The 14,415-nt window shown below is 48.7% G+C and overlaps 1 protein-coding gene across 1 annotated transcript in view; it reads left to right on the forward strand.

The window, feature by feature from the left end:
• LOC139026589 (tyrosine-protein kinase RYK-like) overlaps positions 1-7,876 on the forward strand; it is a 19,913-nt gene extending 12,037 nt beyond the window's left edge. Inside the window, exons 4-5 of the mRNA XM_070441933.1 lie at positions 4,156-4,294; positions 7,642-7,876. Coding sequence (XP_070298034.1) covers positions 4,156-4,294; positions 7,642-7,876 — 374 coding nt within the window. The remainder of the gene's footprint in view (positions 1-4,155; positions 4,295-7,641) is intronic.
• The last annotated feature ends 6,539 nt before the right edge of the window (positions 7,877-14,415 follow it).

The raw sequence follows: 14,415 nt of genomic DNA on the forward strand, positions 1-14,415 counted from the left end.
CTAGAACTCCTCACAATCAAATGTCGACCGCATTATCTACAAGGGAATTCTCTTCAATCATAATCACAGCCGTATATATTCCCCCCCAAGCAGACACATCGATGGCCTGAACGAACTTTATCTGACTCTTTGTAAAACTGGAAACCACACACCCTGAGGCTTGCATTCATCGTAGCTGGGATTTTAACAAGGCTAATCTAAAAACAAAACTCCCTAAATTCTATCAGCACATCGATCTACCAGGGCTGGAAAAACCCTAGATCATTGTTATTACTTAATTTCCGCAACGCATATAAGCCCTCCCCGCCCCCCTTCGGAAAAGCTGACCACGACTCCATTTTGTTGATTCCAGCCTACAACAGAAACTAAAACAACAAGCTCCCGCGCTCAGGTCTGTTCAACGCTGGTCCGATCAATCTGAATCCACGCTTCAAGACTGCTTCGATCACGCGGATTGGAATATGTTCCGCATTGCGTCCAACAACAATATTGACGAATATGCTATTCGGTGAGCGAGTTCAATTAGAAGTGCATTGACGATGTCGTACCCACAGCAAACGATTAAAACATTCCCAAACCAGAAACCGTGGATTGACGGCAGCATTCGCGTGAAACTGAAACGCCGAACCACTGCTTTTAACCAGGGCAAGTGACGGAAGCATGAACCGAATACAAACAGTGTAGCTATTCTTCTCCGCAAGGCAATCAAACAGGCTAAGTCCCAGTACAGAGACAAAATCGAGTCGCAATTCAACAGCTTCAGACACAAGAGTACTGTGGCAGGTCTACAGTCAATCACGGATTACAAAAAGAAAACCAGCCCTGTCGCGGACCAGGGATGTCTTGCTCCCAGACAGGCTAAACAACTTTTTTGCCCGCTTTGAGGACAATACAGGCCACTGGACACGGCCCCCCTACCAAAACCTGCGGGCTCTCCTTCACTGCAGCCGAGGAGTAAAACATTTAAACGTGTTAACCCTCGCAAGGCTGCAGGCCCAGACGGCATTCCCAGCCGCGTCCTCAGAGCATGCGCCAACCAGCTGGCTGGTGTGTTTTACGGACATATTCATATCAATCCTTATCCCAGTCTGCTGTTCCCACATGCTTCAAGAGGGCCACCATTGATTCCTGCTTCCCAAAGAAAGCTAAGGTAACTGAGCTAAACGACTACCGCCCGCTAGCACTCACTTTCCGTCATCATGAGAGGCTTTGAGAGACTAGTCAAGGACCATATCACCTCCACCCTACCGGACACCCTAGACCCACTCCAATTTGCTTACCGACCCAATAGGTCCACAGACGACGGCAATCGCAACCACACTGCACACTGCCCTACCCATCTGGACAGAGAATTTACCCATGTGAGAAGCTGTTCATCGATTACAGCTCAGCATTTAACACCATAGTACCCTCACAAACTTCGTCATCAAGCTCGAGCCTGTGGTCGACGCCCCGCTGTTGCTAACTGGGTCCTTGGATTCCTGACGGGCCGCCCCCAGGTGGTGAGGTCGTAGTAAACAAACATCTTCTCCCACCGTGATCACTCAACACGGGGCCCCAACAGAGGTTGCGTTCTGAGCCCTCTCCTGTACTCCCTGTTACCCACGACTGCGTGGCCATGCACGTCAACTCAATCATCAAGTTTGCGTGATGACCAACTACAGGTGGTAGGCCTTGTATTACGCAACAACGACGAGCACGGCCTAGCAGGAGGAGGTGAGGGCCCTCGGAGTGTGTTCAGAAAATAACCTCACATCAACGTAACAAAACAAAGGAGGATTGATTTTTTTCTTGCTGACTTTTCAGGAGTAGAAACAGCAGAGGGAGCAACCCCCTATCCACATCGACTCCCCGGGTCAGTAGTGGAGAAGGTGGAAAGTTTAAGTTCCTCGGCTGTACACACCACGACAAACTGAATTGGTCCACCACACAGACAGCGGTTGTGAAGAAGGCGCAGCAGCGCCTACTTCCAAGCCTCAGGAGGCTGAAGAAATTCGGCTTGTCACCAAAAGCACTCACAACTTCTCACAGATGCACAATCGACGAGCCATCCTGTCGGGCTGTATCACCGTCCTGCGTACGGCCAACTGCTTCCGCCCACAAACCGTAAGCTCTCCAAGAGGGTAGTGAGGTCTGCAGAACGCACCACCGGGGCAAACTACCTGCCTCCCGGACACCTACACCACCCGATGTCACAGAAGGCCATAAAGATCATTCAAGACAACAACCACCCAAGCCACTGCCTGTTCACCCCGCCTTTCATCAAGAAGCGAAGGTCAGTACAGGTGATCAAAGCAGGACGAAGACTAAAAAACAGCGTCTATCTCAAGGCCCATCAGACTGTTAAACAGCACCACTAACATTTTAGCGGCCGCTGCCAACATACTGACTCCAAACTCCAGCCCACTTTTAAAATGGGAATTGATGGAATATGTAAAATGTACCACAGCCACTTTAAACAAATGCCACTTAATTAATGTTTACATACCCTACATACCCATCTCATATGTATATACTGCTCTCTATATCATCTACTGCATCTTGCCTCTTTATGTAATACATTTAACCACTAGCCACTTTAAACTATGCCACTTTATGTTTACATACCCTACACAGTACTCATCTCATATGTACTATACCGTACTCTATACCATCTACTGCATCTTGCCATGCCGTTCTGTACCCACCACTCATTCATATATCTTTATGTACATATTCTTTATCCCTTTACACTTGTGTGTGTGTATAAGGTAGTAGTTGTGGAATTGTTAGGTTTGATTATTGTGGTTATTACTCATTGTCGGAACTAGAACACAAGCATTTCGCTACACTCGCCATTAAACATCTGCTAACCATGTGTATGTGACTAATAAATTTGATTTGATTTGATTTGTCAGAGGCATTGCTATTAGGATCCATTAGACTTGGACGGGGTCCAGATTGTCCTGTCTTCATACAGACCTTGTGCCATACCCGGGATATGCGCTATTTTTCACCCCCCCCCCCCCCCCCACCCCCACTGTGCTTATTGTAATCTGAAGGTTAGCGATGCTAACAAGTAAATGTAAAATCCCATAGAGAATGCTAACAAGTGCATTGTGTGAAAAAATTATATATATTATTTTCTGATCTGAAGTATTTGCAGAACAGATATCCCAACTCAAAAATGCTACTCCTAGTTTGCTGCGCAAATCAAATATTAGCCAGAAAGACTCTTGATCGAGGAAGCGATTCTCTGCTGTTACCAAGCCAACCTTTGATTTTGGAAGGAGCTTAGCTATATCGCTAACTAGCTACTAAATTAGCAAACCAAATGCACAACTGCAGAGTGTTTTTTTATGGACTGTTAACTGTTAACTTAATAGTTCTAAGATATCTAGCTGGCAAACATTTTAGTTGTGAAATCCGTACTGTCACTAGATCACCTGGCACATGCTGCACTACAGTGAGAGACTCACAAGGCTCCGGTCTCATTGTTGTGTATTTGTAAACAAACACCATGTGACTGGGGAGTACTGGTAAGCTTCATAATGAAAAACTGTGGCAGGTGAAATGAAGAACGCAATCTTTATCTTCTAACGTATTGTACAAGTTGACTGCAGGTATGTGGACACCTGCTCGTTGAACATCTCATTCCAAAATAATGAACATTAATATGAAGTTGGTCCCCCCCCCCCTCTTTGCTGCTATAACAGCCTCCACTCTTCTGGGAAGACTTTCCACTTGATGTTGGAACATTGCTGCAGGGACTTGCTTCCATTCAGCCACAAGAGCATTATTGAGGTTGGGCGATTAGGCCTGGCTTGCAGTCGGCGTGCATGGGGCATTGTCATGCTGAAACAGGAAAGGGCCTTCCTCAAACTGTTGTCACAAGGTTGGACGCACAGAATTGTCTAGAATGTAATTGTATGCTGTAGCATTAAGATTTCCCTTCACCGAAGAACAGCCCCAGACCATTATTCCTCCTCCACCAAACTTTACAGTTGAGACTATGCATTCGGGCAGGTAGCGTTCTCCTGTCATCTGCCAAACCCACATTCATCTGTCGGACTGCCAGATGGTGTAACGTGATTTACTTATACCAATGTTGGGGTGTTTTGTGCTGTCTGTCTGTCTCTCTCTCTAACCTCTGATCTTTTGTCCCTCTTTCCCCAGATGGAGTGTCCATTCCCACCACCTCTACCAGGGTGTTCTATATCAGTGTCGGGGTGTGCTGCGCTGTCATCTTCCTGGTAGCCATTGTCCTGGCTGTTATGCATCTACACAGCATGAAGAGAGTAGAACTGGACCACAGGTCAGTACCTGGGTATATATATATACTTTTGCTCCCCTAAAATTAGACTATATATGGTCCTCCAATGTTAGGGGAGCAAAAGTATTGGGACAAATTCACATATGTGTATTAAAGTAGTACAAAGTGAAATATTTGTTCCCATACACTTAATGTGGACACAACCATGATTGTGAATGATAATTGAGAAAGTTAGATGCACAAATATCCCACCCACCCCCAAAAAATGTTAACCTCCCGTTATTGTAATGGTGAAAGGTTAGCATTTCTTGGGGGTATTATATTTGTGCGTCTGTAACTTTCTGACTCATTATTCACAATTTCATTCAGCATTATCCGTAATCATAGTAGCATCCACACTAATGTAGAAGAGTTCTTATTTACAATAAAAGTGACTCCAAAATGACACCAGTACATTATTTACCATTCATTTCTATTGGGCACAAAATACTCTGAAACACAATCAAAACATACCAGCAAGTGTCTGGAGTCACAAGGGACCAAATACTTCACCTTTTACTACACATGTGAATGTGTCCCAGTGCTACACATGTGAATTTGTCCCAGTGCTACACATGTGAATTTGTCCATGTCGCTACACCCATGTGAATCCTGTACCCCAGTGCTACAGCATGTGCACCATTTGTCCGCCTGTACACATTGACATGTGTCCCGTCTCACACAATGTGAATTGTGTCCCAGTGCTACACATGTGATGTGTCCCAGTACTACACCATAGTCGAATGCCTGTTCCAAGTACATTACACATGTGATGTGGTCCAGTACTACACATGCCCCGATGTGAAATGGTGTCCCAGTACTTTTTGCTCACCTAAGCAACTTTGGTGACTATTGTACAAAAAGCTCGCCCTGTCTTTAACTAAATCTTTCACCCTGATTACCCACAGCACTGCAATACAATACCCTTCCAAATTGATAAGCTGCCAACTCATCACAGGGGTGGGCTCCTCGTCCGGTAAACTTACAGGAGGGGTTCGCTGTCCACGGTAATATACAGGGCGGACGGGGGGCAGCACCACCATGCTACGTTGAATGACACACCTCCTACGTCCACTCATAGCATCCCATTGCTAGTCGATGATCATCCTAGTATGTCTCGCACCCCCCGATGCCTACGCTTGAACTGACAATCTAGTGCATCGTTACAGCCCCTCGCTAGTTGATGCAATAATCTAGTCATCCATCTTGCAACCCATTCGCTAGTTGCTGATAATCCTAGTCAATACTTCGTCAGCCCCATGTAGTCCATGATGATAAGTCCTAGTCCACTACCATTCGCAATCGCCCATGCTACAGTCATGGACTGATACACCTTAGCTAATTAAGCCCACCCCATTCCGCGCTCAGTTGCATTGATATCCTGTCGTATTAGATCCAGCCTAGCCTTGATGATATCCTAGATCATCATTAGCTGCCGTGTTAGTTGATGATAATCCTAGGTATATTCCAGCTGCCCGTGCGCTAGTTGATGATAATCTCAGATCATCCATTAGGCATCCCATGCTAGTTATGATAATCCCTAGTCATTATTAGCATCCCTGCTAGTTGATGATAATCCATAGTCATATTAGCATCCATGCTAGTTGATGATAATCTAGTCATATTAGCATCCCCATGCTAGTTGATGATAATCCTAGTCATATTAGCAACGCCGTGCTAGTTGATGATAATCCCTAGTCATATTAGCGAGCCCGTCAAGTTGATGATAATCCTAGTCATATTCAGCACCATGCTAGTTGATGATAATCCAGTCATATTAGCAACCCACTGCTAGATTGCATGATATCCTAGTCAGTATTAGCATCCCATGCTAGTGTTTGATGATATCATCCTAGTTCACTTTAGGCATCCCTATCTCCTAATTGTTAGGCCTCTCTTTAGATCTCCCCTCCTTTCTAAGTTTCTAATGGAGATTTCCATCTGTCAGACATTGAACCGCTCGCATCAGGTGTGCTGTTTTAGAATGGTGTTTTCCCACAAAATGGAATTTTGGCAAATTTACATTTGATTGTCTGCTTCATTTCTTGAGTTGCATGTTCTGTTAGGGGCACCCCCCCCCCACGGTCATCTAAATGGGTCCACGCACCCGACGCATATGGGATAGTACATTTCTCAAATATACCTTAAATAAAAAAAGGTTCCTGGTCACGTTGTCAGGCTCCGGGAAACCCTGACACACACACAGGTACACCTGACAACCCCCGGTCCAGTATTTATTGAACACTCCAGACAAACCTAATTGGAGGAAATCTAAGTCATGAGAACCAGCACACCAGACACACTAGTGGAACCACGTCCCTGGTTCGTCCCTGAGGTTTCACTTCATTTACCCAGGGTTGTGTTCAGGAAGCATCAAATGTAAGAACACCATTTCAAACAGTAAGGGGGACTACCTTTAACTTGTCCAATAAGAAAGTCATTTTCGGGTTTCTGTTTGCAAACCGCTTTGCTACGTTTGCTAGGATGTACGCGAATGAACACATGATTTACTATGTTAGCTGTTTCCTACGCCAATGTCTCTACTGCAGTAGCATATTGATGCGTCCATAAAGCCAGCACAGCTTTTAATATCTCCGTAGATTTGTGCTTGGAATTAGAGCAACTTGAAAACCCCTGTACTGTGGTTATGAAGATGTATGGGTTCAATTACCAGGAGGATCTATTATTAACAAAGGCTTCTCAGTGCTGATCACTTGTAAATGTATAAAACAGGACAATCTGATCTTAGATCAACATTCCTACTCAGATGTGGTCTGAATTACATTTCTAACAAATAGGATTTTTTCAGGTTGACTACTGTTAGAGTCCGACCACTGACTCCATCTTGGTAGATTTCACATAAGTCAGTCTCGGTGTTATCTCAGGTCGTTGTTGATATGAATCATCCGTGTTTCTCTCTCTCTCTCCAGAACAAATTCTCACATGCTCTCACAGCCAACCAGGAATCTATCTAATGCAATATTTGAGATAAATTGAGTTGCTTTAATGCTGTTTATTAGGGTTGGTTTGATTGAATCAGTCTGCTGTGGGTGAGATGTGAACAGACAGACGCTCCTTTTATTGTAAATGGGAAGATCCTTAACGGGATTTCTTAGTGACGGGTTGTACAGCAGGGATGGGTTCTCTATCTGTTAAAAGTCTGTCTAGCAGGACAGAATAGGCTCCTTCAGGACGATGTCATAGGGTACCTGGGTCAGGTGGCCAATAGGAGCGACTGAAAATGACGTGATAATGATGTTTGTGAAGTTGGTGTCTCCCTCACACCTTCTTACCTCACATTCATCACCAGTACTGTTCTCATCCGTCTTCCCCCCCCCTCTGTGTTCCAGTGTTTCAGACAGTGGCAGTTCCCAGGGCCTGTCCCAGCCGTCCACCCAGATCACCCAGTACCTGAGAGCAGACACACCCAACAACGCCAGTGCTGTCACCAGTAAGACACACACAGACACACACAGACACAGACAGACACAGACAGACACACACAGACACACACAGACAGACAGACAGACAGACAGACAGACAGACAGACAGACAGACAGACAGACAGACACTTCTTCGACCTAGACCCCCCCATCTAAATAACAGCAAACTTATCCAAGAACATCTTATCATATTCAACTTGCAAGGTGCTGTAACTGACAGGTTCTGACAACGTCCTGGTTCAGCCAGTAGTTTGGAGTGAGTCCTCACCGTCTGTTTGCTGTGTGACGTTATTAAGTCCTGTCTCTTTTCACTCTTACCCCCATTACACAAAGTAATGCATGTTATTTTCTTATGCCATGGACTGATGGTCACAAACACTCTCTTTTACGTTTAGCGATAGGATCTGTGTCATTTTGTTGGATACACACCCACCTTCTGATGCCGGCACCACGATAAGATTAGAACCATGGAGTTAGAATACTAGAATGGGAGTTGGCCATTTTGGTCAGGGAGTTGGCCATTTTGGTCAGGGAGTTGGCCATTTTGGTCAGGGAGTTGGTCAACCATGGTTTACCAGTACTGTGATAAGATAATGTGTAAAACAATGAATTTGAACAATGTATTTGTACATTTGTTAGCTAGTTAGCCAGACAGTTTTAGAGGAATTATTTAATATTAAAAAAAAATCTAATTAACTGCAAATATGCCAACATTCCATTCATCAATGCAGTCAGTCTCCAGCCAGACACTGGCTGACATCAGTTGATGACAGGACTTATACAAGTTGTAAAAGCAACACGTACTGATATCGCATCATATAACACAGGGGTGTCAGAGTCAAGGCCCGCGGGCCACATCCGGCCCGCGAGAAGGTTTTTTACGGCCCCTGGGATGATCTTGATTTATTATTAGAACCGGCCCGCAGACCGCAGCAAGCCGGCAGCCCGCAGATCTTTTACACGCACCAATACTACATTTCCCACAATGCAACGGTGACGCACCGAGCAGTAGGCTGCTTCATTTCAATATTTATTGGCACAGCAGTCGTCAGCATCACAGTAAAATTAACTTTCAGATACCCATCAAAAATGGCAAAACGGAAGGTGGACACTGAGAACCGGGGGTTTCAAACAAGGTGGGAGTTACCTTTGCTTATTTAACTTATAATTCACATGTATCACATTCCCGTGGGTCAGAAGTTTACATAAGACTAAGTTGACTGTGCCTTTAACTTCTTATGGCTGGGGGGGCAGTATTAAGTAGCTTGTGTGGTGCCCGCGTAAACTGCCTGCTATCAGCAGAACTAAGAGATGCATATTTTAGTATATTTGGATGGAAACATTGAGTTTTTAAAACTGTTTGAATGATGTTGTGAGTATAAAGCTAATCATATGGTCACTCTCGCTCGCCACCTGAGAATACTACTCTCCACGCCATGCGCACGCTCTCGGGTAATTTCGAGGTTTGTGAGTGTTGCTCTCTCTCGCGACCTCTTTGCTAGCTCCATTAGTTGTTAATTTGGTCGCGCACTCTATTTCCCGATTGCTAAGGTCCTCTCTGACATCTCTGTTCTCACGCGCTTTCGCTCTCGTGCTCTGTGGGGGCTGAATATCCTCGGCAACTGGTCTTTCTGTCTATCTAGTGGTTCGCGCCTGATTCATGCATGAGCTAGTCTGTGCGGGGCCGTGAGCGTGAGCTGCGTTTATCTCTCGCTCGCTCCCTCTCTCTCTTTCCCAATTCCTTCTTTCTCGCAGCCTCTCTCGTCTCCGGTCGCGCATCTCTCGATCGCGTGCCCCTCTTCTCGCCCCTATCTCTCTCTCGTCCCTCTCATCACCCTCTCTCTGCTCGGCACCTCTCTCTCTTTCTCGTCCGCGACTCTCTCTTTCGCCACTCTTCTCTCGCTCTCTCTTCTCTCTTTTGCCTCTCTTCTTCTCTCTTACTCGTCTCTCTCGCCTCTCATCGCATCCGCGCCCTCTCTCTCCTCGCTCTCTCCTCTCTGCTCGCCTCTCTTTCGCTCTCTTGTCGTCTCTGTCTCGGCTCGCCCCGTCTCTTTCCCTCGCCCTTCTCCTCCCTCGCCTCTCTCGGCCACTCTTCTCCCTCGCCCCTCTCTCGATCACCCCTCTCTCTCTCACTCGCACTCTCTTTTCTCGGCCACACTCTCGTCGGCCTCTCTCCACTCTCTTTTACTCTCGTCTCTCACCCTCTCTCTCTTCGTTGCTCTCTCTCACCTCAATCTCTCGCCTCTTTCTCTCTGTCGCTCGCTCTCTCTTTCCGCCTGCGCTCGCCCCGTCTCTCTCCCTCCGCCCCCTCTCTCTCTTTCCTCCCGTTCCCATCTTTCTCGCCCTCCAGGGCCTTCCTCCTTACCAAACGCATTCTGTGTGTGCTCCCTTTTTTTTACTCTAAACACCAGTTACTTAATTCAGCCCTCTCACAGGTACCCCTGGATCAGACCTACACCAGGTAACCCTGCCAGACCTCAACACCAGTACACGAGCTCTCTCCACATAACCTGTCAGCCACCTCTCTAACCACATAACCTGGATAGGACCCTCTACCAAACTGACAGACCCGTCTTACCACCAGTACCCTGGATCAGCCCCCCTCGTACACCAGACCTGGATAACCCCCTACACCATAACCGGATCAGCTCCCTCTACCAAGGTACTTCGGGATGAGCTTCTCCTACCCAGAGTCTGGTGTATTTTGTTATGTACGGCCGGTAGGTTGGGCTGTTGTCTTTTCTTCTCTTGGATAAGTACTCCGACTCCTACGCCCGGTTGTGAGTTAAATGAGACGGACGAGGAGCGAGGAGCGGGCTCTGAGCTAGGAGACCCCTTAGGAGAGAAGGGAGAGGGTGAGTGAGGAGAGAAGCCGGACCGGAGGTAAGTGCGAGAGAGCTAGGGGATTACGAAGGAGAGAGCGGCGCCCGATCTCTAGCGCGCAGAAGAGGGGCGAGAAATGATGTAGCGAAACACTTGGGAAGAGAGAGAGGATCATGGGACCCGCGTCGCTTAAAAACGAGCAGAAGACGAGATTGGACGGCGAGCGAGGGCGGGTCTAGAAAGTATGGGGGCCGCCACTCAGCGATAGAGAGAGAGCGAGAGAGAGCGGTGCAGAGAGATGAAACGCAGGAGAGAGGGGTGCAGAGAGCAGAGTTAGAAATCAAGGGAAGAGGAGGCCCACCGAGGCTCGAGAGAGTGGTGGCCGAGAAGGGTGACCCGTGGCGAGTGAGAGAGAGAGGGTGAGCGGAGAGGGGCGAGGGAGAGAGAGTGGCGGCGCTAGAATGAGGCGAGGGAGACGAGAGGGGCACGACGGGCCTCATAAAGAGCACGACGCGGAGAGCGAGATGAGAAGGCAAAGACGCACGGCGAAGATCGCAAGAGAGAGAGAGAGGCGGAGCGACGAGAGGTCGAGAGAGACGGTCACGAAGAGAGAGAGAGAGAGAACAAAAGGACTAAGGGTAAGAGGCGAGAGAGAGAGTGCGAGAGAGAGAGTGGCGAGAGAAAGAGAGAGAGGTGAGAGCGAGAAGAGAGGGGTGAGTAGAGGGACGAGAGAGAGAGGGGCGAGAGAGAGGGACGCGAGAGAGATGCGCGCGAGAGAGAGAGGCTGCCGAGAAAGAGGGAATGTCTGGGAAGGAAGGAGAAAGAGAAGAGGCGCGAGCGAGTAGCAGAGGGAAATCAGGGACACGAGAGAGAACCGGTGGGTGCGCAGGGAGAGAGGAGCAAGAAGGGAGAGACGCGGTGACGACGAAGGGAACCAGAGCTCGGGCTGAGCCCGAGAGAGGCGAGAGAGAGAGGCAGAGACGAGAGGGTGAGCAGAGAGAGAGAGGCGAGAGCGAGAAGAAGAGACCGCGAGAGAGATTGAAGAGCAGGGGGCTGGGAAGGAGAGCAGAGGCAAACGAGAGCCAGTCTAGAAGGCGCGACGAGAGAGAGAGAGACCAGTGACCAAAAGGAGAGAGAGGGGCGAGAGAGAGAGGCAAAGAGCATGGAGAGGCCGCTCGCCGATTCCACGACGAGTAGACCGCTTGAGTCGGGCGCATTGATCTAAGAAACGAGAAAGCAGTACGCAGCTGGGAGATCACCGCCCTGGTCTACATACATCCACCAGTACCGTCCCTGGATCAACCCCTCTACCACAGTACCTATTGATGGGACTCACTGTGCACTAGGAGAGGGAGCCGAGGGAAGTAAGAGAGGCTGGCTGAGGAGAGAGGAGAGAGGGGCGAGCCGGAGAGAGCAGGGGCGACGGGAGAGTACTGAAGGCCGCGAGGGAGAGAGAGAGGGGGCGACAGCAGAGGAACGCACTAGCAACCGCTCAGCTAGCGGTAGACCCAGAGCGATAGTCAGGGAGGACCCTCTATAACCGGGAACGAAAGAGAGAGGGCCACACGGGAGAGAGAGGTGCAGAAGAGACGAGGGAGAGGACGAGGAAGAGGGGCGGCGAGGAGAGAGAGGGGCGAGAGAGAGGGGCGGCGAGAGAGAGAGGGGCGAGAGTACGAAAAGGGGTAGTTAGTGTAAAATAGATTGATTCAACTTAAATTAGGACATACATAGCTGAAAGATTCAAGACAGAATTTAATCAGCAAACGGTACATGAGAAGCACAAGGGGAAGACAACCTGGTATGCAAACATCCATCCAAGTCCACACAGTTCTCTACTGAAAGTGCTCTTTGTATAATGGAAGGTTTCGGGTAAAGTCATGATTTTATGGAGGAAATCAGTATGAGTAAGGTGACATGGGTGTATGTCTGCGTCTCCTCTCTCTGTGTGTGTTTGTGTGTGGTGGGAGGGCGGTTGGATATTAATGGATAATAACTAGGCTGTATTAGTACAAGCTATTCTTCACCTGTGCAACTTGTAAGCAGGGGGTTTGTTACATATGTACGCATGGACTACACGAGAGGGTTAGTACCAAGAAATGTACATAGTACATGGTACAGAGAGGGTATGTCACCAAGACAGTTAACCTGGTACTCTAATGCTAGCTTCCACTTCTACCTGGTAAACACGAGAGGGTTAATGATAACCAGCGAACACTGTACACCATAATAGACCTAACCTGATCAGGAATCGCGCGTAACCACCGAACCAGAGGGGTTAGTAACTGTCACTAGGAACACTGTACAATAGCTACCATGTCACGAGAGGGTTATGTCACAGGAACCTGTACATAGTACCATGGTACAGTAGAGGGTTATAGCTGTCGGGCAACGGAGGACCCCATCTCTGATAACATAGTACACATAACCTGGTACAGAGAGGGTTATGTCACCCAGAACACTGTAAATAGTCCATGGTACAGAGGTGAGGGAGGTTTCATTGTTCAAAGCGGGTGACTTCTCTTTACACTGTACCTGTACCTACCACATACCTTTGAAACCCTCTAAACCACCAGTTACCTGACCAGCCCCCCACAGTTGACCCGTGATCAGAACCCCTCCTAATCCCAGGTAACCTGGATCAGCCCCTATACCACCAGTACCCTGGATCAGCCCCCCTCTACACCAGCCCGGATTCAGCCTCTACCACCTGGGATCAGCCCCCTCTACCACAGTACCCTGGATCAGCCCCCTGCTTCAACCAGTACCCTGTGGATTCAGCCCCCTCTCTCCACACTAGTACCCTGGATCAGCCCCCTCCTACACCCCAGTTAACCGTGGATCAAGACCCTCTACCACCAGTTTTCACCCTGGAATCAGCCCTCTCAACGTACCTGGACACCCCTCCTACCACGTACCCTGGATTCAGCCCCACCATCTAACACCATTACCTGGATCAGACACCTACCTACACATAATACCCTGGATCAGCCCCTCTACCACTAGTACCCTGGAGCCCTACATACTCCAAGCCCCCTCTCCACCAAGTACCTGCCGCCCTCTACACCGTACCTGGATAGCCCCTCAACCAAGTACCCTGCATCCAGCCCTCTCACCACAGCGCCCATCCTAGACTGTAACCACAGTACGTGGATCAGACTCCCACTCAAACCAGTTAAACCCTGCGATCAGCCCCCTCTACCACCCAGTACCCCTGGTTCCCCCTCTACCACAAGTACCCTGGATCAGCCCCCTCACCAACAGTACCTGGATCACACCCTCTAACCATATCACCCTGGATTACCCCTCACATAAGACCGCTGGATCAGCCCCCTCTAATAATACCCAGTACCCTGATCAGCCCCCCTCTACCACTAGTACCCTGGATCAGCCCCCTCTACACCACCAGTACCCTGGATCAGCCCCCTCACTACCACCAGTACCCTGGATCAGCCCCTCTCTACACCATACCCTGGATCAGACCCCCTCTACACCAGTACACTGGATAGCCCCTCTACCACCAGTACCCTGATCAGCCCCTCTCCCACAGTACCCTGGATCAGCCCCCTCTACCACCAGTACCCCGGAGCCTAGCCCCTACCTGGATCAGCCTCTCTTACACCAGTACCCTAGATCACCGACCCTCTGACAATACCACACAGTACCTCTACCACAGTCTGATCACCCCATTCTACCACCTAGTACATGATCAGCCCCCTACTACCACTTACCTGAATCAGCGCCCTCTACACCATACCTGGATAGTCCCCCCAGTCGTGTAACCCTACACCAGTACCCTGTCAGCCCCTCTACCACCATACCCTGGTATCCCCCTTACCACCATACCCCTGGATAGCCCCC

This window comes from Salvelinus sp. IW2-2015, unplaced genomic scaffold (assembly GCF_002910315.2).
Source record: "Salvelinus sp. IW2-2015 unplaced genomic scaffold, ASM291031v2 Un_scaffold5217, whole genome shotgun sequence".
In the NCBI taxonomy this organism is placed as follows: Eukaryota; Metazoa; Chordata; class Actinopteri; order Salmoniformes; family Salmonidae; genus Salvelinus; species Salvelinus sp. IW2-2015.